Below are 27,577 nucleotides of genomic sequence, written 5' to 3'. Positions count from 1 at the left end.
TAAAAAAAAAAAAAAAAAAGAAAAGTTCAGGTAGTTTCAGAACTTGCATACTTGCCTAACAGTACCTATAGTTACCTACTTGAAATTTGAATATATTCTTAAAAGAAGAAAAATGCAGTGAAATAGCTTCTGTAGCAGAAATATGCTCAGCAGTACCACATGGATGAGATGGACAGAACTTCAGATACAAGGACTGGAGATAGGGCAGCACCACATGGAGGTGAATTCCTGATCTTGCGATTAGTGAAAGATAAATAATTTCATGGATTCTTATGGCAGAGGAGCGTGATTCTTATCTGAGGTATTGCAGGCTAAAATATTTCTAGCTTCTTGATTAAGTTGTGTTCCAACTGCAAGGTACCCACCACCTTACAGTAGCATATTTGACAGAAAACATCAATGTTCAGCTTGATGTTTTATATGTACAGAATTTTAAAACTTCAGAACTTTAAAATTCAGTATGTCTTTGACCTGCTTATTTTATAAGTGTACTTCATCACAGCCTGTAGACACAGTTTTCATTGAGTTAATGTAAATTCACTACAGGCTTGAGGCAGGAAACTTATACAAAGCAGAAGTTTGCTTTTTTCATTTGAATCTTTTTTTCCTCTTCTGTTATTCTTAAAGTGATCAAACAAGGGGCATTGCACTTTTATATAAAAAATACAGGAGAGGTAACCATGGTTCTCTTTGTTCTAAACTGATTTGATTTCATCAAGTTGTTTTCGATATGAGTGTTTTTTAAAAAAGTTAATTATACTTTCATACTTCATCTTTTCATAAAACAATGTCCTAGAAGCTTCAAATTTGACTTGTTAGTGCAGATTCAACTCTGAAATGCCCAAAGGCTAGCTTGGGTATAAAGCATAAATTTCTACGTCTTTGCATAAATCTGTATGTTTACATAAATTTCTGTGAAAGAAGCTATTTTTCTGAGGTACAAACTAAGCCAATATTTATAGAAAATTATGATGAAAACAGAACCCCTCTGGTTTTGGTATCAAACCAAAAGGTATCAAAGGTGCAGAGGTATCAAATGTCTGTAAAGGAAATTGACTAATCTGATTTACGAGAGGAATAAATATTCAGACAATAATAAACAGTAGGAACATTTGTCTGTGTTAGATGAAATTGTATTCTGTGAAATGATTTTCAGATCTTTTTCACTATGTTGCTGAAATGTAAATTAAAACTATTAAATATTTTCTATTTATGTACTTGTATGTATAGCTTGAGTTTCATAAATTATGTTTTTCAGATAAAAGCAGATCTCATTCCCCTGATTTTGAGACTGTCTCACTGATGAAACTCATTTTTTCTTGGAGTGATCAGTCTATAAAGGTAGGAAATAGTCTGGGTCAGTTGTTAGAGTTGTCACGTTGACTTTAAGTGACATTAGCTGCAATTTCATATTTTGAATTTGTAATGTAATGTGATAGTTACTGATCTGTGGTGAAATTATTATATAAATCCTGCAATTTATATGAGCTGTGAAAAGTTATCAATGTGAGATGTTAATTATGAAGCTATTTGGCTTTAAGAACATGTCTAAATATGTGGAAATAACTGTCCTGCTAGAGTTTAATCTATGCGATAAAATATAGCAAAGGTAATTATGAATTAAAGTATGCTTGCTAATATATTTTTGTTCATAGCGTGTATTTAAAAAATCCAAGTTAACTTTTCTCTAATGATCAGATGTAACTTACATTGCAAATGCTATTTTATGCTCCAGGAAAATACAGGGCCTGTGATGTTATGTCAATAACAATGTATTATAGAAGAAACAGAGAATACTTTCTTAAATGGCTATGTAATTAATCCTAAATCTCTACTCATTAGAATATTTTTTAAGAACCACCAGAAAATTTAGTAAATTACGGGTTCCCAGGTCAAATTAAGCTTGTACCTATTGCTGGTGAAGATTCTGATCTCTTGGGAGATTAGTTACTGTTTCTTCAGGGTCATCAGGTGACTGTGAGATAGTCTTTTAAATAGTGAAATGTAGGAATCATTTTTCATTTTGGAAATAAGTATTTAAATAAACTGCCATGGTAGCTGGGGCTAGTAATGTTCAGGAGTATGAAACTGAAGACCAGGAGCAGCTGATCATGTGTGTCCTCCAGATCATGTCTTTCTCCTCTCCTCCCCCCCGCCCAAGTTTGTTTTATGATATTACCTGTTAAAGCGAATACAGCTCTCTGTATTTGAATTGAGAATGTTTTCCAGGGCTGAGAAGTATGCAAAGGTATCATTGCAATGATCCCCTGTTCTGTTAGGCAGAGGCAGTAATGATCTGCAAATATTCGCATCCAATTTAATTAAACTTCTATCTTGAACTTCTCAGTTGTTTTTTTTGCCCCACTGCCTGCACATCTTCACATTATTTTGACATTCTCCTTCCCTCATAGATTGCCCCATTTCTTCTCAGAATAAGGTTCTTTTTCTTTTTGGAATCCTTTTAATGAAATAATCAAATATAGGAGCTCAGTTTCAGTAGTTGCAATTGTTAAGTCAAATCCATATAATCCCTTGCTGACCTGGCAGCTGCTGAAACTATTAAGTAGGGTTGTATAGCCGCAAAACTTGAATTTGCAGTATAACTGCTTATATGTGATCTATATATTAGTTTCCAATTAATTTAGCAACTCATAAAATGAAAAAGTTCTCATCTACCAAAGGAGGTTAGTGTGCAGGAGGAGGAGATGAGGAACAAGCAACCTCATGCTTCTTTCATCTGAAAAGACTTTAACTTGACATTGATGTTGTCAAGTACTGCAGATATGCATATCAGCTCAACTCAAATTCTGTCATTATTTTGACAGCTTTGTTGTTGTAATAAGCTTTGTTAACCTGCTTTTGTAGTACATGTTTTTTTTCTGTTTGCAGCCAAACTGCTGTAAGTATTGTAACATTCAAAATTGTTTTTGATGTTGGCAATAGATTGTGGTCATCAGCTGCAGACAACTTTGTATAATTTGTTTCTAATAGGATGCCTCTGTAACACTTTTTGCAAGCAGAGGTTCAAGGCCAACATACGAATCCTGAGCAGCATGATTAAGCAGTTGGATATGTTCATCCAAAATATCATTAGTTACCTTGCTCTTAAAAACTTTTTGTATGGTTATTCTCAGTGATGGATACTGACTCTAAGACGTGATCAAAAGGACTCGCTGTTTTTGATTCCTTATTGTCTTACTGAACTGCAGTAAATTCTGTGCAAATAACCAAACAGAAAGAACCTGCTGCAAATAATTGATTCGGACTTCAGTGCCCTGTAACCGACTTAATAAAGTTGAAGGGCTTTAGGAGGTCTCTTTCTGTCTTAAATTTCAAAAACCTACTTATTTTTGAAATATTTTCCTAGAGGTTTTCCCCATCTCAGAAGATTTTAAAGGAAAAGTCTTTTTGTGCATTTTACTGTTCTTTCAGGTAAAATACAGCCTTTTGATACCATGCTCCAACCCACCCTGAAATGACTTAATTTACTGCTCTTTTCAGTGATGTGTAGTAAGAATTATTTACACTAAAACATTTAATATGTGGGAAAAGTGGTTTTACTTTTGCCATTAATTGTACTTATATTTAAAATCTGTTCCTCAGTTATCTCTGATAGCTTGTATAACTTCTAGGGCCTGATTTGGAAGCCCAACACCAACATTCAATTCTGATCCTGTAGTATTCCTTTTCTGTACGATAAAATTTATATCCCCTACTATCAACTGGCTACTTAGCACAGTCTTTCCCCTAGAGAAAACTATTAATGCCATATTTAGATTTCTGACATAAGCGAGTACATGAGGAGAGTAGTTGCTTTAGCCTCTTCCTTTTGTCAGGGGGAAAAAGATGCTGTTAAGATTTTAGGAGGAATGAATCATCTCTAGAGTTGCTCATCTCTTTCTATTGATTCCTGCAGTGCATCTGTAACTTTTTAACTTCAGTTTTTTCATTTCCATTTAATTTCAAAAATAAGGTGGGTTGAATCTAAGACATATTACAAAGGACCTTACTTTGAAAGCGTAGGCTACTTCACGTAAAGGATGTCTCCGTGAGTTGGGAGTAGTTCAGAGAAGCTAATATTTTCTTTATGCCCATGTTTTACTTTACAGTAAAATAAAATTTAAATGCATTCATATTCTTATAGTGTTTGACTCTTCACTTGAAGCCAAGTGACTTAAATATCAATGTCCAGAAAATTCTCTTGACAGTTGCTAGCTAGTGGATCCCCTCTGCAGCTGTGCCTTGTTTAGGCTGATCTTCAGAATGAAAGAAATTAATTTATGTTCAAAAACTGTATAGGCCAGTGCACTGCAAACTTCTCTTCCTTTCCCCTTTGTATTTCTGTCTGTTTTTGTAGTAGAGGGTGGTGATCAGAATTAGAGAAAAGCATCCTGGGTACTACAAGTCCGATGCTTTTAATCTGTAGTTCATTTTTGCTCCCTAATGTGGCTGGCTGTGTTGTAGAGGCAGCTGCTAAGCAGCTGCAGGAAGCTTCAGCCCTAGGGAGGTTACAACCTAGGCAGCTGCAGAGGCTGTAGCTAGCGCCTTCCCTTCTCAGAGCCAGTCATTGTAAAGGCAGTAGCAATCCTTACAAGTAGTGGATGAAGCACAGAAAGGACATCAGTATAATTCAGTATAGATGTAACAAGTCTGCTTGCATTAACTCTTTTCCACTTACCTTCTCAACTGTTCTCTAGTATTGCTCCTGTAGATCCTCACAGTCAAACAATTACCTTTCACTTTTTAATACCCATATTTATAGTTGGAAATGTACTATTTATACTTTGTCAGGCATACCCTTAGAAGAAGCATAACTTCTGTCATATTTCATAATCCTATCTCAGAAGCAGCTAATATTTACATCAGTGTTATGAGGAAGTAGCCAGAAAGATGCTAAAGGATACTGGAAACTCAGAGAAAATGAAGGATGCTCATGGAAAATTGTGAAGACTGTTCTGTGGTAGAAATAGGTGAGGTCTCTGGAGATTTTTAACTCTGAAATGATGTTAGATGAAGTATTTGAATTGTTGGGAAGACACAGAGGGCAAAATTAAAGATGTGAAACTGCACTGAGCACTGCGGAATTGTGGATTCAACAAAGTGATAGTGAAGTAGCACGCAGAGATTTACAGGTGCCTCCAGAACATCATGTTGTGCCATTTGCAACACTTTCTTATTTCATTCTAAGATGTTGGAGGAAATTGAATATTACACATACTGCCTGGCTGACATACACAGCAGTGATACAGGTAATGAGTATCTGATCCAGATTTGTGGCAGGTTCTTATCAGAAAACCGTAATAAAAGGATAACTTTGTAGGCTGCATTCAGGATGTTTCCCAACACATGGATCTTTTCCTGAAAAATATGTGCAACTCTTTTGCATGAACCTTTTTGCCAGAAATTGTCTAGGACAATCAGTGCATGCCTCTGTTTCCTTCTTGTTCTTAATCATGGTAGATTTACTGTAAGAGTTTGCTGTAAAATTGGGATCTATAATCCCCAAAGCTCAGGGCTGCATGAGTGTAAGGAAGTGGAAACTGCCTTTGGTTTCCACTGTAAAATAATGTACTGTTATAATAAGATGAAGGACTTGTACTACGTCAGAATGCATAGGGCTGTTAACTTTCACACTATGGACCTGGCCACGGTATGGTTTTTTGAGAGAAATGTTGTCACAAAGGACATCTGCAGCCTTTGTTCTATTTAATGATCTGAATTTGCAATGGCTGCTAGAAATGTGTGTGGACAGCCCAGGAATTAACCATACTTCATTACTGAGATGAAATTCTCTCTCTTCCAGGAAGTTCAAGGGAGACTGCATATAAATATGGATTTAAATTGAAGTTGATGTGTGGTCTGCTGTCCTGAAAACTGTAGAATCTGTCCTATATGAAATTTCTTGCACTTGAGAATAAATGTCTCCTGAGTCAGGGAAAATGGTATTTCCTTCTGTAGAACATACAGAATTAGGAGAAGGTGTCGTTTGCCCCACACTGAAGTTTACTCAGGACTGCAAAAAAACAAGTCCCTCATGAAAGGTCTCCATGTGTGTTAGGGCTCTGAACTTTCCCAGTTCTCCTTATGCTTCTCCTGTAAAGCAAATAGAAGGAAAAATAACAGCCCTATCATACTATCTTCAGACTACCTTGTCTTAACACCCATATGTTGTACAACAGGTATTGCAAGTGCTGTTTATTAACTACTCATAATTCCAGCAGATGTTCCTTTTGGCTAAGAGGAATTTTTGGAATAGTTTCTTCTCCTTATATAAAACAACAACAACAAAAAAAACATAATTGTGGTTGAGCTAGAGGTGTGGGAGATCACTGCTAATAAAAATGTTAATGAAGCTTTTCAGAGACTGACTAGACCCCCAAATTCTAAGAAAAAGGTTAGATTATGAGATCTTTACTCAGAGTATACAGCTTATTGTTGCACACATTATAAAACAATCGGAGATGTTTCTTACTAGTTGATCTTGCTGTCAATGACAAGGCAGTAGACTACTGATTCAGAATCTGAGGTAATGAAAATGTGTTCTGTTAGTAGACGGCAGTCACCATTGACAACTTGCATGATTTATTGCTATCCAGTTAGCAATTATTTCTGGTATTTGTATAGAGACAATTATCGCTGCATGGAAGCTATTGGTAAATGTTGTCTTTCTAATGACATCCAATGTAACAGTCTTAAACTCATCATTCCTATTTAAGCATTTGATAATTTCAAATTGAAATACTGATATCATCCAGTAATAATCTACATCCATGACAGATTATTGAAGCAATACAAGCGATGCTGCTGGCAGAAGTTCAAAGGATTATGAAAACCTTGAGAAAGACAGTAGTCTGCAGAGAGCCACTGCCCATACTAGAGAATGGAAATGGTAAGTTACAGACTGCCAAAAACTGAGGAGCTAAAGCAGGTAGATTTGCAACACATTACAAACATTCCTTTGCCATCTAAGTGGAAAATTTATTGGTATATTCTTTTAGCAGAACTTCTAGTGCTCAGAACAAGTTAGGAGTATGAGTTAATAATACATCATTTCTGTGCAAGACAAGCCAAGTGGCCTGTTTCTGACCTTATCAGGCTATCAGTTTTCTTGTATGATTGTCAAATACTTAAAGGATTTCTAAACTCTTTCATTATCTCTCAGTATTAAAGAAGAAAAAGTAGAATTTGCTTGTTCAGTATTTCCTACAAATACAACTCTGATAGTGTGAATACATTTGAAAATAAAGGAAGCAGTGCATTTGAGATAGAATCAGTAAATCATTGAAATGAAGAGAAATCTTACAAATTTATCTTTTCAATGACATCAGACTTGTACAGCACTAAAAATTAATTGCTTAAATTTTATAACTCCATAATGTAATACAGAATATTTTATTTTTCTTTTAGAAATAACCTCTCTGCAAGGAGAACTCAAATGCATTTTACAATTAGATCATTTCATTTTACATGAAACCTACTCTTTGCAACTTTACAATGGTGCTAATGTTTATGGTAGAAAAGATTGAATCTGAATTTATGTTATGAAGTTCTACTCATTTTTTTAGCCCATTAGCTGAGTCTTAAAATAAGTGACCTAAATTTTAAATCCAATCTTATTAGTGAGCCTTCTCTTGGGAAACTAATTTATAATCTCATTGAGTGTGTCTGTCATGAAAATTTGTTACCGATCTTCTTGTTCCAGGGTACTTAAAAATGATCAGTGATACTTGTTTCAGGCCACAAAACAAAATGTCACTGTAACTTGGACTCTTATATGGCATAACTCAAAAGCTTTGAATAACTGTTGTATATGTATTTATGTATTGCATACAATGGAGATTGCTTTGAATCATATTAGTTTAAGTGGTTTGGGACAAGATGTATTGTAACTAAAATATCCCCAGCCTACAGCATTCCGCTCTGAGTTTGATTCAAAATTTTGTGAATTTTCAGACTGTACTCAATGTGGTGTTTTGATATGGATGGACTACAAGAAAAATTAGAACTAACTGGAAGTCACAAGTGCAAATACACACATCTGTAAACTTCAACTCTGTTTAAGGCTTGTTTCAAACCCTTCTGTAAAAGAAGAAAATTCATTTCATGTTATGTAAAGTGTGCAGAAATGATTACATGAGTCTAGTGCTTTGTATATTGATTGTTAATTCTAATCAAATATCGAGGCACAAAAAAGTTATTAGTGAATTTACTGTAGCTTTCCATCCTCTGAAAGGGGGATTTGGTTTTTTGCATGTCTAGTAATGTTTACTGTCATTTTCTTAATGCTGTTATTTGCAGTTAATTTAACAAACTCAACTAGAAAATTGACTTCCTCCTAGAATGATCACATTATTCATGCGCTTACATTCACTAGGATGTAGCCTTTTTTTCATGCTCTGATCCAGACTGCATGTAAAAATTCTGTAAAGCAGGGTGTGTTTTTTGACATGCCATCAATTTTTCAGAGATTGAATGCATTTTGGAAAAGATTGAAAACATACAGAAAGACTGGGAAGGAACTGTTATGCTATGAGTGTTTAATACCATGTTAACTTTCTTTTTTTTCTCATTTCCATTCATGTTTTTAGCTTTTTGTATTATTTCGTCGCAGTATGTAAATAGCACAAATATTCTTCCTTTAGTTTGTATGTTTTTGCAATATTCACTGCAAAACCTACTGGGTTTCTTCAGAATTCAATAGATTCTCAGATTTGTAATGTGTTAAGGAGAATTATTTGTGGCAGGTAATGATATGTGGAAATTAAAATCCAAGAGTAAGTTCACAGACTAATTACTGAGATGAGTAATTGTTTACTTTTAATCACTCATCTAAAATGTTGTCCTATATTTTACTAAATACTAAGTATTTATGGGTTACACAGTAGTTGTCACCTTGTATGAAATCAGTGTAGAGGCTAAATGTTGTTTCAGATTTTAAACTCAACAAACTTTCACTGAAGTCAATAGGTATCTTTAAAAAGATTAGTAAAACTTCCGTATTTGACTTTCAGTCCTTATTATCTTTAAAGTTTGTAACGTATTATGTAGTAATTTTTCAGAAAACTCTTATGTCTTAGGAGATTCCTGTGTATCCTTACTTCATGTATATGGATGATAACTTTTTTAAAAAGATTACTTGCTAAATAATTCAAAATGTCATATTTTCCTATGTGGTTCCATACAGAGAGAATTGTTAATTGAATAAAAAAACCAAGACTCTAATGCATTATTATCAGAAAAAAATACAAGGAGTTAAACAATCATTCATATAAAGCGTGCCAGAGAAAGGGATAATTGTGTTCTCTCCTAGTACTTTCTTCCATTGCTACTAAAAGGAAATAAAAATGCAAAGAGTTGCAATTTCCTTATGCTAGAGATGATCGTTTTGGGCCTGTTCCAAACATATTGGTAGCAATCTTACTATTGATTTCTTTCTCAAAGAAGCTGAGATTTTCCCTATTTTGGCATTTGTTGTAGTTCTAGAAAGTACATTTCACTTATTTCTCCTTACTCTTTTCCTGAACACTAATAATCTCACCTTAACAGTACTATTTAATAGGTTTTCAGTGTGGCACTGTTTTCCACTGCCACTTGTGTCAAAGGCAACATGTTTAAAATCTTAGCAATCAAGTTATCCACATTTATTTTTATAAGCTAAAGAACTAAGTTTTCTGTCATTTTTAATTTATTTTCATTTGTAATAGTTGATCTTATGACATACATACCCAGTGCATACCAAAACATGTGCAAAACCTGCTTGGGGGAGTAAGGATGGTAGTTCTTATTCAGTAGCCCAGTGAATAGATGTAAAGAAATTTAATAGTGCTTCCTGTGGTTGATTTTGTCTTCCCTAAGAGTAATGTCTGTCTTGTCTTCAAGGCATTCTCCAGTCAATTCTCTCAAATTCATCTACAGAAATTGTTCCACTTTTCATGAAGATCTCAAAACATTTATAAGGGTAAGAGTTAGAAAGTAGATTCCCTCACCGCCAGGTGAAAATTCTGTGCGAACTGTTCTCTCCGTTCAGCTAGTGCGCCAAAGCAGTTTCACACAGGCCGTTCTCAGATGCCTGTTCTTCTAATGAGTAGTGAGCCAGAACTACCCTATTGTACACAGCATTGCAGTGTAAATACTTCTGGCATTGTGTCCCTCTATTCTTTGTAAAATACAAATAACTGAACCTAATTGTTTTTAGGAAAATGGTGAGGAGAAGTGTTTAAGATTGTGATGTTGATGCTGAGATATTATATTGCGGAATTAATATATTTGATATTCTAGGAATGGCAACAATTGGAAAGGAGAAAGGACTGTACAAAGTACAGGCTTTATTCCAAAATATGTAACATTATTATAATGGCCTTCATTTACTTTGTCTCTGAAAGAAATGAAGTTACAATTCAGACTAGGGAAATGTTTAAATAGGAAAAACACTACTAAGGTTAGCTTGCAACAACTTCTGTTTTGTACGTTAGCAGTTGCTTAAACTACGAATTCTAATGATTCAAGTATAATTTGTAACATACAAGTATACAATAAGTATATTTGAAAGCTATTAGCTGTAACCTCATCTTTTATGTGTGGTTTTGGAGCTCTTTATTCAATTAAAGAAATTGGTTCTTGCAGAAAAAACTCCTGCTAATAAATACAAGAGTGAAATTAACAGTGAAGTTTGAGATTAACGTAAAGAATCATCAAAGGTTTACAGTATAACACATTATAACAATATATTTATTATAACTTTATAATAATAAATTGTTATAACAGTACAATAATACAATAAAACAATGTTTTGTTAAACTAAGGAAACCTATCCAGATAGTAATGGTAAATCAATGAAAGGCCAAATATAGCGGTTTCTGTGCACAGGAATAGTGACCTGCAGCAGAAGGTCTCAGACTTCTATTACCTGAATTTTTCAGAAAGCAATCTGTCCATTTACAAGTGACTTTTTGTCTACTTTATGCATCTCTCTCCTAGGACGTCATTCTGTGACAGTGTCTTTCTGTGTAGCAAATGAATCTGCTTTCCCACCTGCAAAATACTAATGTTTTGTCAAGAAAGTGTGGGTAAGGACAGGGGTTGTGCTTTATTTGTGATACTTTCTTTTCTACTTTCTACTCAAAGTTCTACTTTGTGAACTGTCTTGTTATAACCTGCTGCCTTTTCATATTAGGCTGTACATATGTTCTGATTCTGTGTACTTAAGCAAAAAAATCCAAAAGACAATCCCAAGTCTTGACTTCAGTGTATTTGGTCCATTGCTACCACCAAGGTCACATGTAATTTAAATAGAAACTTGGCCTTGTTTGCCTGATTGCTGGGGAAATATTTTTTTAGTGATATCAAAGGTATATGATAGACTTCTTTACAAAAATATGTTGAAGTATTTTGCATTGTTTGTTTTCTGACAAAATACTAAACAGACAAAATTTGAGCAATGTGTTAGCAATCAGTTTTTTGCATAACATTGTGCATTGGAATAAATATACACATCTGTCCTCACATCCTAATGTTTTTCTCATACTGTGTTAGTTTCAAGTTTAAATCATCCCATGTCCAAGAGCTGCTATTCCACAGGCCAAAAAGCAAGTGCAACAGGATGAATAGATTGTGCTTCACTGTGATGGAGTTCATTTTTCGTTAATCCATGCTAAGTTCTTTTCAAGTGGGAGACTTCTCCACTCTGTCAAAATACTGAATGCTGTTTACAAAATATAGTGAAAGCTGACCTGGTTAGAGCAAGTAGACTCCTGTTCATATAGACTTGAAATCTGAATTAGGCCAGTGTTATCATGAAGTAAGCATAAGTTTTGGTAATGCAAATGAGAATATTGATGTGAAGAAACCTTTATATTTCAAGAATTCTTTTCATATATGTATTCTGCAAAATGTATAATCTGAAATGACCTTATGAGCCTCACAGCATCTCTGTAATTAAAATAAATAACTTTTTGAAGGTCACTGAAACTATTCTTCTTTCTCTGTAGCCTGTCTATCCTTTTGAAGTATTTCACACTTTACCAGTGCAACTTCTGAACGAAACACTGTGCTTCTACCTTTTCTTATTGCTAGCTTTCAACTGGATTGGCCTCTGGCTTCAAACTTCTCTTCATCTTCCAGTGTGGCCTCCCTCAGGTTTTTCCAATTACCTTCTGTTGCCTGTTAATATCTTCCATTCAGAAGGTGTTGGGAGAGGAATAGAGAAAAATTACAGGTTCTCCAGCAATGAACCTTTGAGGAGGAAGTCTCTTATTAGTTTTACTTGCAATTCTTGCTATTGTCTGAATTCAGGAACTGTTCTTTCTTCTTTAATGGACCATAGAATACTCATTCTTACAACTTCTCGTCTTTCTTCATTCCACTACAAGGTGAAGAACAGATCATCTCTAATCAGATAAAATAATGTTTGAAAAAATGTTTGAAAATGTATAAGTATATTGTGAGTCAGGATAAGAATACACAACACCTTGAAAATAAAATTGGGAAGCTTGAGGTTTTTTAAGAAGCATTTAATGAAAAAATGAGAGGCTGACTGGGAAAATAAAGTTGAAGGAAATGAGAGAAATAGTATTATAAGAGCATGTGGAAGGTTTGGGGAGAAGTGATAACTGAAGGTGAGGGATTAAAAAAGTTAGTTACCTGGGATAAGAGGTTTCTCTTCTGGGGTAATAGAGCCAAGGATGGTGATGAGGTCAAGAATATGTCAAGGTAAAGGATAGTAAATATATCAGCATAGTGAGAGAAGGAAGTAATGAATAGAAATTATTTAAGAAAACTTTATAGATTTGATGTAGGAAGCTATTTGAAGTTCATTGATACAGAAGGGAGACTGTAACTTATTAAGGAAGGTAAAATTAAAATGAAAGAATATAAAAAGTTAATGCAGTACATAAAGTGATACTCTGTGCAGACCTTTGCAGAGTTTGACCATGAATATTCTCCAGATTCTGCCAGCTGAAAAAAGAGTGATTAAACAAATATCTGTCTCAAATTGCAGTTTAAGCAAAATTAAATACTCTTAAGCAAAATCTCTCCTAGATCATGTGAGGATTGTCAACATTATGTGACTATTGAGAGGGAAGAAGTTCCAACAATGCTGAAATACTTTGTTTTTATATTAAATAATATGACTTTTCCTTTTGGAAAAGTATTATCACAGAGTAGGCACAAGCACAAAACTATAAGGATAATATTTTTATTCTGTAACAGTAAATTGGTCACTACAGAAATGTAACATTTCACTTGAGCAATCTTTTTTCTTCTAGGTTTACTAATGTTAAAAATTACCTGCAAAATGAAATTTCCTTCCTCTGTCCACTGTGTTCTTTTTATTGATACAAATGTTCTAGCTAGTAAGAGCAGAAAATTTGGTGAGCCAGAATGCCCAAATTTACTTGTATTTGGGGGGGAGGGAGGCATGGGGGAGGAGAGAGAGAGAGATTTGGACAAGTTTATGCATTTAAGTTTATTTAAAATACTAGACTTCAGACCTTTTTTAAAAAAATTCTCTATTAGGCCAATTTTTGTGTGTGTTTTATACCAATAAGCAGTGTAGGAAATGATTGTATAATCAACATTTTGTCACTTTTGATGAGAATTAGATTCGTCCATAATTTAGTTTTTGTCCTTCAAACAGCAAACCAATTAATCTAGCATTGTGTTTGAACACAGTTTGAGTATAAGGCTGGTGACAGTAGTAGCTTTCTTCTGTACTGCATATGCATTACAAATGAGTGTATTATATACTAGTTTCATATTACAAATATTTCCAGTAAAAGAATACAAATCAATGTTATATTTTAGCATCTAACCTGTGGTTTAACTATACTACTATATCATCTTCTATGTATCCAATTAAAATGGTATTTTGATCCAGTAGTCTTTAATATTAGTGGTCAAGTACTAAAGGAAGCAAGCTTAAAGACTCATTCTAGAACTACAGTTTATTTCATTCCATGCGTCATATATTTTACCAGAGAAATCCTTAATGTAGCAGAAATCAGATTTGGTGTGTATTTTTACACAAAATCAAATTGTACAGGCGCCATCTCAGACTCCTCCAAAACATTAGGAAGGATAGGATTGCTCTAAGACACTGGTGAAGAAGGCAGTAAGGATGACATGTATTTTAAATTCGTTGCATTTTTGGACAATATTGTTTTCTGTTTACTTGTTCTGTTTTTTACATACTGAATGGAAAAAAATGATATATCTTCTTTTTATATCATTAAAAGTAGGCACTTTTTTTTTTTTTTTTTTTTTTTTTACTGTAAATAGTCATCATACAAAATTATCACTGAATGGTTCATTTTTAGTGTCTTTACTATTTAAGTTCCTTTAAAAATTCATTTAGCACAGAGAAAGTGCAATACAAGTCTTTCAAAAATTTGAAACCTAGTTCTAAGTGACAGCTTCAAAATACCAAATGAAGGAACTGCAAATACTCCATGTATAAAACAACATTTCCAGCTTTTCTGGAGGAAACCTCTGTCTTCTACTGATATGTTATCCAGTGAAAATCCATGATTCATCATATTTCACTTTCTTAGTCTGAATGTCTCCTTGCGTATATTGTTCTTAGTCAAGCATGGTGTTCAAAGACATGCTAGTAGCATATAATTGTTATCCTTATTTAGTTGAGACCCAGCTTTTGCTGTCACTACGTTATACAGAGCCATGCATCAAGTATTTCTAAGGTCACTTCAGTGATGAAACAAACCTCCTGGCTGTACTTTTAGAGCTGGGAGAGGTGTGAATGTACCATGGAAAGTAAGTTTGTAAGTTCTGATGTAGCATTTTAGTTCCTAATGTGTCATACTTCATTTTCCCCAAGCTATGTCTATTTAACATTATTCTTATCATCATCCAAAAAGTTAACAAGAACAGAACCTATTGTTTTTACCCTAGTTAGGTTTGGTTTTGAAGTATGCCTTTCTGTGGCTTTAAATCAGTAATATCCAGAAACTTTGAACTTACTCCTCAAATTCTCATCTGTCCATTGTCCATACTGTCAAATAACTCATAGGCCTCATTGGTTCCTCTCCTCCCACTCTTTCTTCCTTTCACTTACCCAACTCCTGTACAAAGCTTGTGAATAAAACAGAAAAAGAAATCTCGGAATATTTCACTTCAAACTGCAACACTGCATCTAAAATTTGCTAACTGCATCTAGAAGTGCTAATAGCACTTAAGTTGGAAATTTTCTATCATACCTTCTGAAAAGCAGACTGCAGATTGGGAGAGGGGGTAAAAGTATCTCAGCGTATAGGCCTTCATTGTTAATATTGAAGCTTAGTATTGCTAATAATTGCAGATCAGAATTACCTAATTTTAGAATACCTAGTCTGTATTCATAATGCTTCAGTATAAAACTCTAGAATGCTCTACAAGTACTTACAAATACTCTAAATTGTGGAATTTCATTATTTTGGACTGTTGGGAAGTCAAACCAATCTGAAGTGTACAGTTAATTTTTTCCCATGCTTTGTCTAGTCTTCTATGTTGTTGGAAAAGCGGTTATTTTTATTCTTTTTGGATATGTAAAGCAAGTGACTGCATACTTCCCAATTTTGAATTTCATATTCATTTTTATAAGATAACTGATTTCTCTCCTGAAGCTAGTACATAACTGTTCGAAGTGTTTGTCCTGGAATTTCAGAGTATCCAAAGACCCCCCCTAACTTACCTGAAAGGAAATGATAAAATTACATCAGCTCAAATATTAAACAATATTGTTTAGCACTAATGCAAGTTAAATGCTTTAATAGTATTGCTTGTTTAAAAAGGAGAATTTACTTAAAACTACTGCTTAACAGTTTTCAGTAAGATGGAAATTTTCTACTATGCAGTTTTGGAATGAGGGTGAGGAAGAACTACTTTATACAAGTGTTCGTTATTAGTATCCACACTGAGACCGTAGCTAATGCTCACTCAGCAGAGCAACGCAATTGAACCGTGCTTGTCTCTAATAATAGGAGTGAGACGTCTGTCTTGGACAACAAACAATGGAAATGCCTCGAAAGAAGCCCTTGTTGCTTATTGAAAATACTGACACGTTTGAAGGTTTATATATTCATCTGTTATGTAGAACAGAATTCCACTGAATTTCAGGATGGAGAATATATTCAGCTCCGCACATTCTTCTGTGTCTTCCCACAATTTTTAAACGTCTTGATACAAAAGTATGTCTATTTGCAACTCAAGTCTGTTACGCAACCCAGAATCTATTTTGCTTTAGCTGTAATGAAACTGAGGACGCTTGTTTTGCTTGACAAGAATTCTTTCTACTTTCAAGCATTGAATAGCATTAATTGTGTTTTTTAACCAAAATATGGATCTTTACAGAGCTTTTTCTCTCATGTTTTATTTGGTCTGTATATAAGACAACTGCATGCAAAATATTTAAAGAAGTTAGCCAATGAATATTCCTATCAGAGAGAGTCTATGATACTGTAGAAAGAAATCGAACTAATATGTATTCTTTATAGAATTTTATTTTAGAATTAATCTTTGTATGTTCTAGTTCAATTATACATTTTACATACAAACCATGTGACTTTTGAAGTACGGAACATGGTTTAGATGGACAGAGGCTGAGGTGCAGGGTTTTACTCTGTTTTTTCTCTAACCAAGGATTCCAGTGAAGACTATTCTACCTTGTAGACTTAGTTTGTTTTTCTGAGGGATTTAGAATAAGAAAAAATTGTAAGAATTCCTCTTCTTTTTTTAAAAAAATCTAAATTACTGGGGTTTTTTTTGAACAGGTAAAAATTACCATCTCTATTTATTGAAAACCTCAACTCAGTGTTTAACCAAATAAAGAAATAAAGGAAACAGTAATCTGATGTTAACTGTAAAGTAGTTAACACTAAGTTAGTCTCCAAAATGTATTTTCATAGAAACAGCCTAGCTATTTCAGTATTCTACTGCATTAGCAAAGTAATCCCAGAATCACAGAATGGTTGAGGTTGGAAGGGACCTGAACTAGAAGGGATCTTCTGGTCCAACTAGGTACCAAACAATATTGTTTACATACAGTGCTATGTAAAAGCTTTGTCAGCACAGATAAAATGGAAATTTTTCATCTCTTTTTGGGTGATGCAAAAGATAAAATATATAGATACATGTGAATGTGCATTCATGAATGTGTGTGCTTAAGTGCTTTGCTATCTTTATGCGCTCAACATCAAGTAACAAGAATTAACATTTCCGTGCAACTGTGCACTACTAATATTGTGCGGAGGGAGTAATCTGAGCTCTTTCAAGCCTTTAATTGTGTTAAGCTATTTCCTAAAGCAGTTAAGATAACAAGTCAAAAACACTTCTATCTGAGATAAAACTATTCTCTCTTCAGTGTGTATGTAACTGACTTTGTTGGAGTATTAAAAGCTTTCATTCAAAGCCCATTTTATTCATTGGGAAGTCTCAAATAGTCTCAAAGTTTGTAATAATTTTAATCTTTTTATACTTATAAAAATAGAGTAACTCTGTCTTTGCTTCCCAACATTACTTTGAAGACATGTATCATACATTCCTATGCTGCTTAAACTTTCATTTTTAAAAAAGGACTTCTTTCAGAAATATGCTCTCAGCAGGAGAGCAGCAGTATGACTACTGTAGACTTAACACACATTGCTGTGGTAGTACAGTAGATCATTAGATAAATGCTGATGCATTTTTTTAGCAATGCTTTTTACTAGACACTATTAAAAGTCAAACAAAATCTGTAAGACAACTTCAGAGTGGCCTTATGTTCACCATTACTGATTCAAATTGTAATGCATGTGAAGAAGCTCTAGTCCATGAAACCTACTAATGTATAGTTTTTCAGAACTATGGTAACATTTTTGTATTCAGAGTAACCCTGGATTTTATTTTTTTAGTATCCTGTCAGACCTGAACTACTTTATTTCTTCAAAATAGACAAAATTTTTTAGTTATGTTTTTATATAATGATGAGCTCGTATTTTTAAAGCAGGTAAACATTAATAAGTAGTATTTCATATTTGGGAGGTATTTAGAACAAGTCAGCACAATATGACTTCCAATTTCTGAAATGTAGTAAGGATATTGTTCAGTAGTTTTTCCTGTCATCTCTGTTAATATCTGGTGCTTCAGCATAGCTTTATTTTAAGCCCAGAATTAGAGCCACCAAATATACTATTATACGTGAGCATTCTATTTCCTTTCACTTTCTGCAGAGTGTACTACACAAATATTTTTTTCTAATGATAATGAAGATAATGCAGAAAACTTCCCAGTACATCTGTGTATTTTTTTTCTCAAATTCCGATAAATAAATCAGCGGAAGGTTTTTTTATACACTTGGAAAAACTCAACTTGCATCACGTTTGAGGTTCCTGTTGCTAATTCCCTAAACACCAGGTGCCTATATTGTTCTTGCTTGATGGATGTTAGTTTGTCACCTGCTGCACTACCAGAAGATGCTCAGATGGCCTAGTGAGGAAGGTGAAGTCAGAACTGGAATCCTGGAGGTATTTTCTGTGGAATAATTAATACCTAGTGCGTGTGTTCTTTTTTTTCTACTATGCTAATATCAGTGTAAGTTTTCCATTTCCTTTTTTCTTAAGGTACAAAATTAAATTAAAAAAGTAGATCTGACTTCATAGTAAAGCATGTCTGTTCAGTTTTATATATTGATAATGCCCTATTGTTAAATTTTCTTCTCCTTTTAGCAGTGGAGTGCTGGCAAGGTTTTACATCTCACCAGATTGGAGAGGTTAATGCTGACAATGAACATCAATAAATCTTTGTGCTGACTGGAATAAACAATCTATTTTTGTATTATGTAAGTTAAGCAGGCAGCAGTTTTAATCTGTTTCAGGAAAGCACAGAATTTTGGCATAAATGAGGGAGATCTTTTAAATAGGTGTGTCCAGATAATATTAGCAGAATAAGACCATTCTCAACCCATAGGAAGGAATTAGTTATTTAATTAGTATGTGTTTACTGGAAGGTTTAAAAGGAGATCCTTTAACTAGTGACCATTGTATCCATGTCAAGACATTATAATATACTACAACATAGTATATTATATGAAATGCACTGCTGGCAATGGACTATATTAAGGAATAGTTTTTTTAAAAAAATCATGAATGTAAATCTCTTTCCTCACTGTTATGAAATACAATAGTTCACTTGCATGGTTAGGAATTTTTTTAAGTGGGAGTTGTATATAGTTAAGGACTTACGTCTGTGACAGGCACTCTAGGAAAAAAACTAAAGCATCAATAGTAGGCCTAATCTAAAGAACAGACACGGCAAGCAGATCTACCTCTCAGGGGTGCTGGGAGAGCAAGGCATCACACAGGAAGGATAGACTGACAGAAGGATACAGGGCAAAGTGAACCACTGTCCTTCTAGTACCTTGTGTGATAGTTGTGCATAGCAGCCATGTTTGCAAAATAATTTCTGTTCTGTGGTTTGTAAGGGAATAATTTCCCTTAAGAAGTTAGGCTGGAGTAAGCTGCTTTTCATGAAGGATCTTTAATGATCAGCATGTATATATGCTGTTTTTTAGTTGTGCTCTTACAGAGTTCACAGGTAGTATAAGGCAGTGTTCTTAAAGTGTTCTTTGATATTTGACAGTACCTCTTAAAACGTGACTTTCACCATTTGTGTTCTGCTACCTAGAGAGGATTTTAAGGACTAGGGCTACTCTGGAGTAAAAAGCCCTTTCCTCCTCCTCCTCCTTCCCTTCCGCCCCATTACAAGTTGGTATTATGATTTTAAAACTTAACTCTGCGGTTGCAATTTTCCTAAAATGATGAATGAATAGCATGATTCTCCATGTAATAGATCATGATTGTCAAGATTGCTGATTTTGGGGTCAGTGGCCAGATATATTGCTGTGTATTTTCTATTTTATTGACTGTCTTAAAGATAGATACTTAATGTTATATTTATTTATAAATTCAATAGATAATATTAAGAATGCTACAAAATGAGCAAGCTATCAATATTGTCCATCTGTGTGCTATTTGAAATTATGTATCAGGTTAGTGAGGGGGATGTGTGAGGGGGAGCGCTCTCTCTCATAAAAGAGATTGTCATATGGTTCATAGTATTCTGTCCTTCTAGGATTCAAGCAGTAAAAGCTTTGCAACAAAACAGAAAGCTTTAAGGACCTTGTTTATCGAATTCTATTGGCTAAAACTGCCAGAAATAAATTAATAGCTGTTACTATTGCAGGGGGGTTTTTTGTTCACAAGAGAAATATCTTGGCATATTTTTTCATTTTGTGATTGGTGCACATTTCAAGGGTATAAATTAATCTTCAAAGGATCCTAGGAAATATCTTTTCTGGACACTTCACTTATACATCAAGTTGGCTATGTTAGCAATCTAATCACAAACCTGTAATTCAGTGGACAACAATTTCTTATTGTGAACAACATAGCAGCTTTTACTATCATTTAGGTCAACCTAAGATTGCTGATGCACTGTATGTTTCAGGCCATGGATGATGGATGGTATCCTCTGGTGCCCATCCCTAAGTGATTGGAAAGATTGAAGGCACACAGTTCACTTAAGCTTGCTTACTATTACATCAAGTAATCAGTGTGATAGGCAAACCCATGCTCTTTATGTCACACTATCCAACTTTCTGCAGGGACATTGTGTCAAAAAAACAATCTAAGAACATTTCCAGATGACAGGCCAGTTACTAGAACAACCATTTAACAACTGGATTCATCCAAAAAGCTTAATAACATGGAAAAGTCGATACACATTTTAAAAAGACCTTTATTTGTGTGAACCATACATGATGTTTTGTTTTTAAAGATTATTTTCCACAATTGAACTTACACAACAGAAAAATGTAATAATGCAATCTTTTACATAGTTTAAGCTTTGGAACGCCAAAAAAAAAAATTTCCAAAATCAGAGAGAAATGCTACTTTAAAATAACTAAATGCTTTTGAAGTCTGTTTCAAATTTTGTGGGTGGAAACACATCAGTTTGAAGTTAAAGAGAGAGAGCTCTTTTTTTCCAATACCTGTCTGTAGTGATAGCAATCAATGTTATTTTTATTCTCCACAGTTCCATTGGACAAGTATCTAACCCAGACAGTTGAGAGCTGCTTCCTTTTTATCAGGTTGTACTGTGGTGAGGAAAGTCTGTTATGTCATGCATGAGGAAAAATCCAAATGCAATTCTAGGATCTCATTTTGCATGAGTTGTAATATGTATGCCATCAGTCAGAATAAATGCAACCAAATAAAATCATATGAAATGTTTAGTGTTAAAATTTGTAAGAACTACTAGGACAGAGTATATATACACAGCAACTCTAGAGAATGGAGCTAGGCAAATCTGTGAATTCAAACTGCACGCAAAATGCCCTAGCCAGTCATTAATGGACATTTTTGTTTATGGATTTTGTCATTTAACATATAACTGCTGTATGCATTTTATTGATTAAATAGCTCACAGGGTTACAGAATGTTTTCCTGAACTAACCAATAGTGTTTGTTTTGAACACTGAATCCTGACAAGTACTCTGCCTTTATTCTTTTGCTTTACCTGAACAACTTTGACTTGATCAATTATTACTTTCACAGTTATTAGACTTAGGTGACATTGGCCTCATATCAGAATACATTTTTCGTATTTGAAGTGTGTAACCAGTGACAAGTGCTGGTTAAAATGACTTTTAAAACTGTTGCCAGCTTCTCCAAAGCCAGGATTTCAAGGTAAGATTCCTCCCATCAGTCCTTTTAATAGTTGAGGAATTGAATGTCATAACCAGAGACAATTTAGGCAGCAGCTTCTAGTATGAATAATAAACTAAAGTAATGTTAAGAAAAACCTGTTCTGAAGAAGAGTTTGGGGAGCAGTGATTAACACTGACTTTAAATTCAAGGTAGTTAGAGGTGGAGAGGTGCTGAGCAGTCTGGTATTCATAAGGTTACAACTGCACTTTAAGTGCAGCATCTAGAATTGCAGAGCAGAAGTTGTTTGTAAGTAGTGTAAGAATCGTTCTTTCAGACCTGAATATTTGAATCTGCCCATATTAGAACTGTGCTATTTGTAGCCACTGATATTTTGGTTGCTTGCTGAAACACATTGTGGGGACATTTAAGGTTTTGGGCTTTACCATAACCTGTTTTGTTCTGAGGCTGCCCTTACTCACACTCTTGTTCTTGCACTGAAGCCAATAGTGTCGGAAGTTGAACCACCCGAATGAATCCAAATCTGAACGAAAGCATTTCAAATATATTGTGCACTACTTCAGCCTTGTCAATGTGTTGTCCAGAGAGAGTATAATTAATTAAGGAACAAGAACTTCAACCATCTGCCGACATTCTTCATGCAAGAGTGAAAGTGAAAAAAAAATGTATTACTTCTGGAAAGTTGCATTAGTAACCTGATCAACAATGTAGAATAGGAACTTAAGTAAAACAGGGCACAATCAAAGTCAAATTCATGTTCTCTGAAAAAATCTTTTTAGAATATTTTGCTTTTCTAAAATCAGAAATGTCCCTCTGTGAAGATGTTTACAAGGTAAAGGTTGGTAGTCCCTACATCTTTTCCTCCTTCTTACTCCCTCTTCTGATGTGGATAACAGTGGAAACATGCTGACCCTTTACAAGATAGAAAGCTTTGAAGCTACCCTGTAGAATTCAAAAGTTGGACCTAAAACCCTACTGATGTATCCAGAGCGGTGTATGTAGATTCTCGAAAGCAGGGGAGAGCCTGAGTCCCAGTAAACAGGGATTAAGTGTTTAAGCAGTGAAGAAAATCTCATTAGCCTCCCATGCCTGTGTTAATGTCACACAGTAATATGAGACTTAAAACCGTATGTTGATCTTAAACATTCATGTAGCCTAAGTTTGCATTATGATTCAAATGGAGTCCACTGGTTCTTTTGACTGGGAAGCATGGAACCAGGTGTGAGAGTAGTGACAAGGATGGTGAGGAGCAAGAAAATGAACCGTCTTATATTTCAGGCATGTCCCACAGATAGGCAGCATGGATGCAACTGAGTCATAGCAGTTGATTCTAAGTTAAGCCTGAATTCAGACTAACAGAGGCAGTATATTGTGCCTCACTGACAACTAAATACCTTTAAAAATCTGATCAAAATACTACTTTTTCATGTAAAGAAAAGTCACAGCCCTTGCTGGACTAAATGATACACCACAAATCAGGTTGTTGTTCAGGTGACTGTCTATAAATTTTTTTACATGAGTCATCCAGTTTTAACTCTCTTGCTTTAAAGGAATTTTTCTTAGATAGTCCAAGCATGGAGATTAATGTTGCATTTGCTTTTAGCAGAAACAATGTAATAATTCTCAGATTTTTGAGAATGTGTTCTATGAAGTTAATTAGTATCATGTTAGTGAAGACTAGAGCTACACTTGAGAAAGTCATTAGGCAGATGGAGATTGCATTTGGGAAACAAATAACTTCATTTCTGAAATAAGAAGTATAGCAGATAAATTTTGGCTATTATGCACACAAGTATTTTTCTGTATCTTTTAAATGAGATCAAGCCAGTCATTGCAATAGGAAGCCTATAATAAAACTGACTATATTATTTGTAGTTACTGTAGGTAAACAGAGAAGAGGCAAAGCTTTTAAATAATGCAATCTGCTATCCTTTTAAAATCCTGTAAAGATGGCAGACACTTATGTTAAACACAGTGGATTGTTGGTAAAGTTAACTGTGTGCATCCAAAAGTGGCAGAATATGGACTAAGGTGTAACCTCAATCTATGCTGTAATAAAGTAGCTGTTCATCTGTGGTCAGAGATCGTCATGAAAGACCTTGAGTTCCTTCACTTTATTTTGCAGAAAGGCCATCAGACAGCTTTGCATCATCTAACTCTATCAATCAAGGACCTCAACCACTGCTTTCTGCTGAAAGCTTTCCTGTTTGGCTCTGTTTTTCACAGACAGCTCAATAACTTGTCTGTGGAGCTGTGATAAATGTACCGTGTGCTTCTAAACTGTCTCTTTAACACTGAACTGCATTTCAACTTGTTATGCTTGTGACTAATTGTTTTCACCAGAAACATTTTATTTGCAATTATTGTCCAATAGTCTGATTATCTCATTTTTCATTTATTCCCTGGTAATGATAACACTGGAAAGCTGCCTGTCATGCACTGAGGTGCTAGCAGACTAGATTTTTTTTCTCTGTGAATCAGCTTCATAGCATAAAGAATAAAACTGCATCAAATCCATATGAACAAGAAATTCCGATTTCTGATAGTGAGCTGATCCTGCCTGAAACATCCGTATGTTTTTGTCGGTATATATAAAACAGTGGCTGATATCACAAAACACAATCCTATTCGGGCACAATTGCTTGTTCTTGCTGAGAAGACCCAAACCAGAGCTATTGCAGTAAACGAATAACTCCTCACTCTGAAAGAAGGTGGTTCTTTCAAATCAGGTTGTAGGTCAATGGCAGGCCAGAGTGAAGAAACTCACATCGCAGCTGTCTGCAAATGAGCTTCACTCCTGATAAGGTATTAAAAAAAAAATCTTCAAGGTTGGTAAAGGTTAAACAGTTACGAGGACAAATATGTAAAATATGTGGAAGTAGAAGTGTTATATTTTGATGCAAACTCTACAGACATTTGTGTATCTTGTTCATTTTTATCATTTGCAACTTAAGGCCTCCAAAAGATAAAATTGAAATCAAGAACAATTTAAAAATTTAGGAAGTATGCTGCTTTCTGAGAGAAAAGCATATAAGGAAGTTGTAGAAAATTAAGATCGTAATAGGCAGTGCAGGTAAAGACATTATATTTTGAGATGATAGAAATCTTGGAGCTTATGTGCAGAGAAACTGCTTCTTTGAGAGAGGAGGCGGGGAAAAAAGATTGTATCTCTTTGGGGCAAAGTTTAAGTTATGCTTAAATTCTCAATTGATCACTTCCTGCAACTTGCAAAGCTCTAATATGCATTGAACATAAAGTTGGATATAATCTTTCCTGAGAAAAAATGGTGTATGAAACAATAGAAAATAAGAGCCATGGAAGGCAAACTCTGTACTGGATTATAAGAATACATCTCCTATCAAGCATAACAAGAGCTAAAATGTGGCAACTAGGACTTCAGGTTGGCCCACAATTAGATAAAACATAGCAACATGAAAAATTAGTTTTCTACTTTTCTCTTTAACAGTGGATGATTTAGTAGGAGGATAAGAAAGAGCATAAGGCATACTAATTGCTTTGGGGAATACACTCCTCCACGTTAAGAGGAGTAAATATTGTATCGTCTGGAAAGGTGTGGTTTTTGTTTTTATATTTTTCCAGTGGACAGTGCTAATCTACACGTTACTCATTTAGAGCATAGAAGTAATATACAAATGCATCCTCTGAATTAGTGAAGTAAGACATACATAGACTTGCTGTAAGAGAATTCTCTCCTGTTATTACAGGGTAGTACAGGGCTGGGTACAGTAATCCTTCTGATCTCTCCTTCCTTTGTTTATTCCCTTGCAAGCCCCCAGTAAGTGGTATTCTGTAGTACATATGTTTTGCTCCTGGCTCCCAAATAGCCTACACACTAGAAACCTGCTGAGCAAAGCCAAATAGATTCTGTGGTTGTAGGTAACACCATGAGGCAAGTCTCTCTCTCTCTCTCTATCTCTCTCATTAAAACATTTTCAAATGTTGAGTAAGAGGTGTATCTCAAGACTTTGAACTAGTTCCAGACTGATGGAAGGTTTACTCTGCTGGGCAGAAGCTTCTGCTTCTGTAGGGTCTCACCTCTGGGAAAAAGAGCATGTACGAAGCTATTGTGAACAACTATTCATTGACTTCCACAAGGACTTGTATTCTGCTAGCTATACAATAGAGCAGCTGTAAAAGAATCTGTTTCTTTCTCTTTTTATGATAATTTCCAAATATCCAAGATATTTTCTTCTTTGAAATGAGAGAGGGCATTGAAATACCAAGGCACTTATCAGGAGGAGAAATCAGCAGGGAAGGGGTTAATTTAGGAGCACAACGGTAGATTAGAAATGAGGTTGCCTGCTATAGAGCATGTGTTTATTGTAAAACAAAGACTATAATATTTTCACGGAAATTTAGCAGCCTTCTAAAATGCACATTTTTATCTCATGGCCTGAAAGAAATCAAGCAATCCTAAAGTACGTTTTACTGATGCTCTGGATGCAAGAGAAAATTCTTTTACTTATCTAGGCTACTGCTGTCACAAATGCATGAAGCAAGGCTACAGGCAGATTTCGAACAACTTTTGTAATCTAATCTATTTATAATCAGATTTTATTTCAGTTATATGCAGACTGGGAGAGAAGGAGCTGATTACTGTTACTGGTTCCCTAAATGCACTAGGCTTTAGAAGCCGGGTTCACTAATAATGAGTTTAATTGATATCTACGCACAGTACTGAAATCCCAAAATTGTATTCCAGACACACACTTTACTCAGTGAAAAATTGAGGTAGATTATCTAGAGACAGTGTGTAATTCTCCTTGCAGAGTCCTCACAAGCACAGAGGGAGGACGTGTGGTCAAGACAATCCCGTACGCTAGCTACACTAGCTGTTGGTGGCTACAAGGTCTTTAGAGGCAGTGATAAATTTGAGGGTAGTCATCTGACTTGCCTTAATCAGCACTGATTAAAAAGATCTAAATGGCTCCTGGCAGCCCTGGATCCGAAGGACACGGATTCCCTCTCCCTAGTGGTATGCCAGTCACTACTGCTGAGGCAAATTCCATTTATAAATGTCATGGGTAACATTTCAGTCAGAACTTGCACAGTGGCACTCGGAAGCACTGATATACTGTTAGGGTATAAGAAGAATGCAAATAACACTGCAAATATTACAGAGTTATCTGCATTGATTGTGTGGCCTTTTGGGGAGGTCATGTTCTGTCTGTTGACTCTGTCTATGAAAAGATATAGAATAAATTGAGGAGGGCTTGAAGATAGGCAAGAAAAATTAATGGCCTTCTTTGTAAAGGTATTCTTAAAAACTGGTTAATTTAAAGAGGAGACAAATAGGAATAAATGTGGCAGAGGTATACAGAATTACAAATGCTGTGGCAAAAGTAAATCAGCTATTCAGTCTTCTTTATTCCAGCTACTAACTCTTCTCTGTCCTTTCTCATAATTCAAGAACATGCAGACATTCAATTAAACTGAAAGGTGGCAGCTTTAAAAAGCTTGAAAGAAAACCTTTCTTCATAATATATGATGCCTCAGTTTCCCCCTCTATCAACTGGGGTAGCAGTATTTCTTCATCTCCACTAAGCGTTGAAAGGCTCGTGATTGTTAAACACTAGTTGCTGTGTATATTAATTTTAATTTATGCAAAGTAATACAGAATTGAATAGAGCATAATAACTTTTCTGTAGGTTTTTTAGTATAGCCTCTAGGATTCTGTATATGAGGAACATCCTCTGTAAAACTACTTGTGCTGACTTCTTAAATAGAAAAACTCCTATTCTCCACTAGACTCTTTAGAATTTTGTAGCAATTAATGTAGACCTTTGAATACTAGGTTTATATTTAATTTTTTATATTTGAAAGAATGTTTTCTTACTGTTTACTTTTTCATTTTGCCCGTT

General features: G+C 34.8%; 1 protein-coding gene across 1 annotated transcript in view; it reads left to right on the top strand.

The window, feature by feature from the left end:
* The window catches only part of WDR72 (WD repeat domain 72), a 115,649-nt gene that overhangs the window by 62,558 nt on the left and 25,514 nt on the right, over window positions 1–27,577 (top strand). The window contains exons 16-17 of the mRNA XM_062584032.1: window positions 1,259–1,341; window positions 6,778–6,889. Of these exons, the coding sequence (XP_062440016.1) occupies window positions 1,259–1,341; window positions 6,778–6,889 (195 nt within the window). The remainder of the gene's footprint in view (window positions 1–1,258; window positions 1,342–6,777; window positions 6,890–27,577) is intronic.

This window comes from Rhea pennata, chromosome 10 (genome assembly GCF_028389875.1).
Source record: "Rhea pennata isolate bPtePen1 chromosome 10, bPtePen1.pri, whole genome shotgun sequence".
Classification (NCBI taxonomy): Eukaryota; Metazoa; Chordata; class Aves; order Rheiformes; family Rheidae; genus Rhea; species Rhea pennata.
Note: the sequence above shows the minus strand (reverse complement) of the source record. Positions and strands in the feature narration are given on the sequence as shown.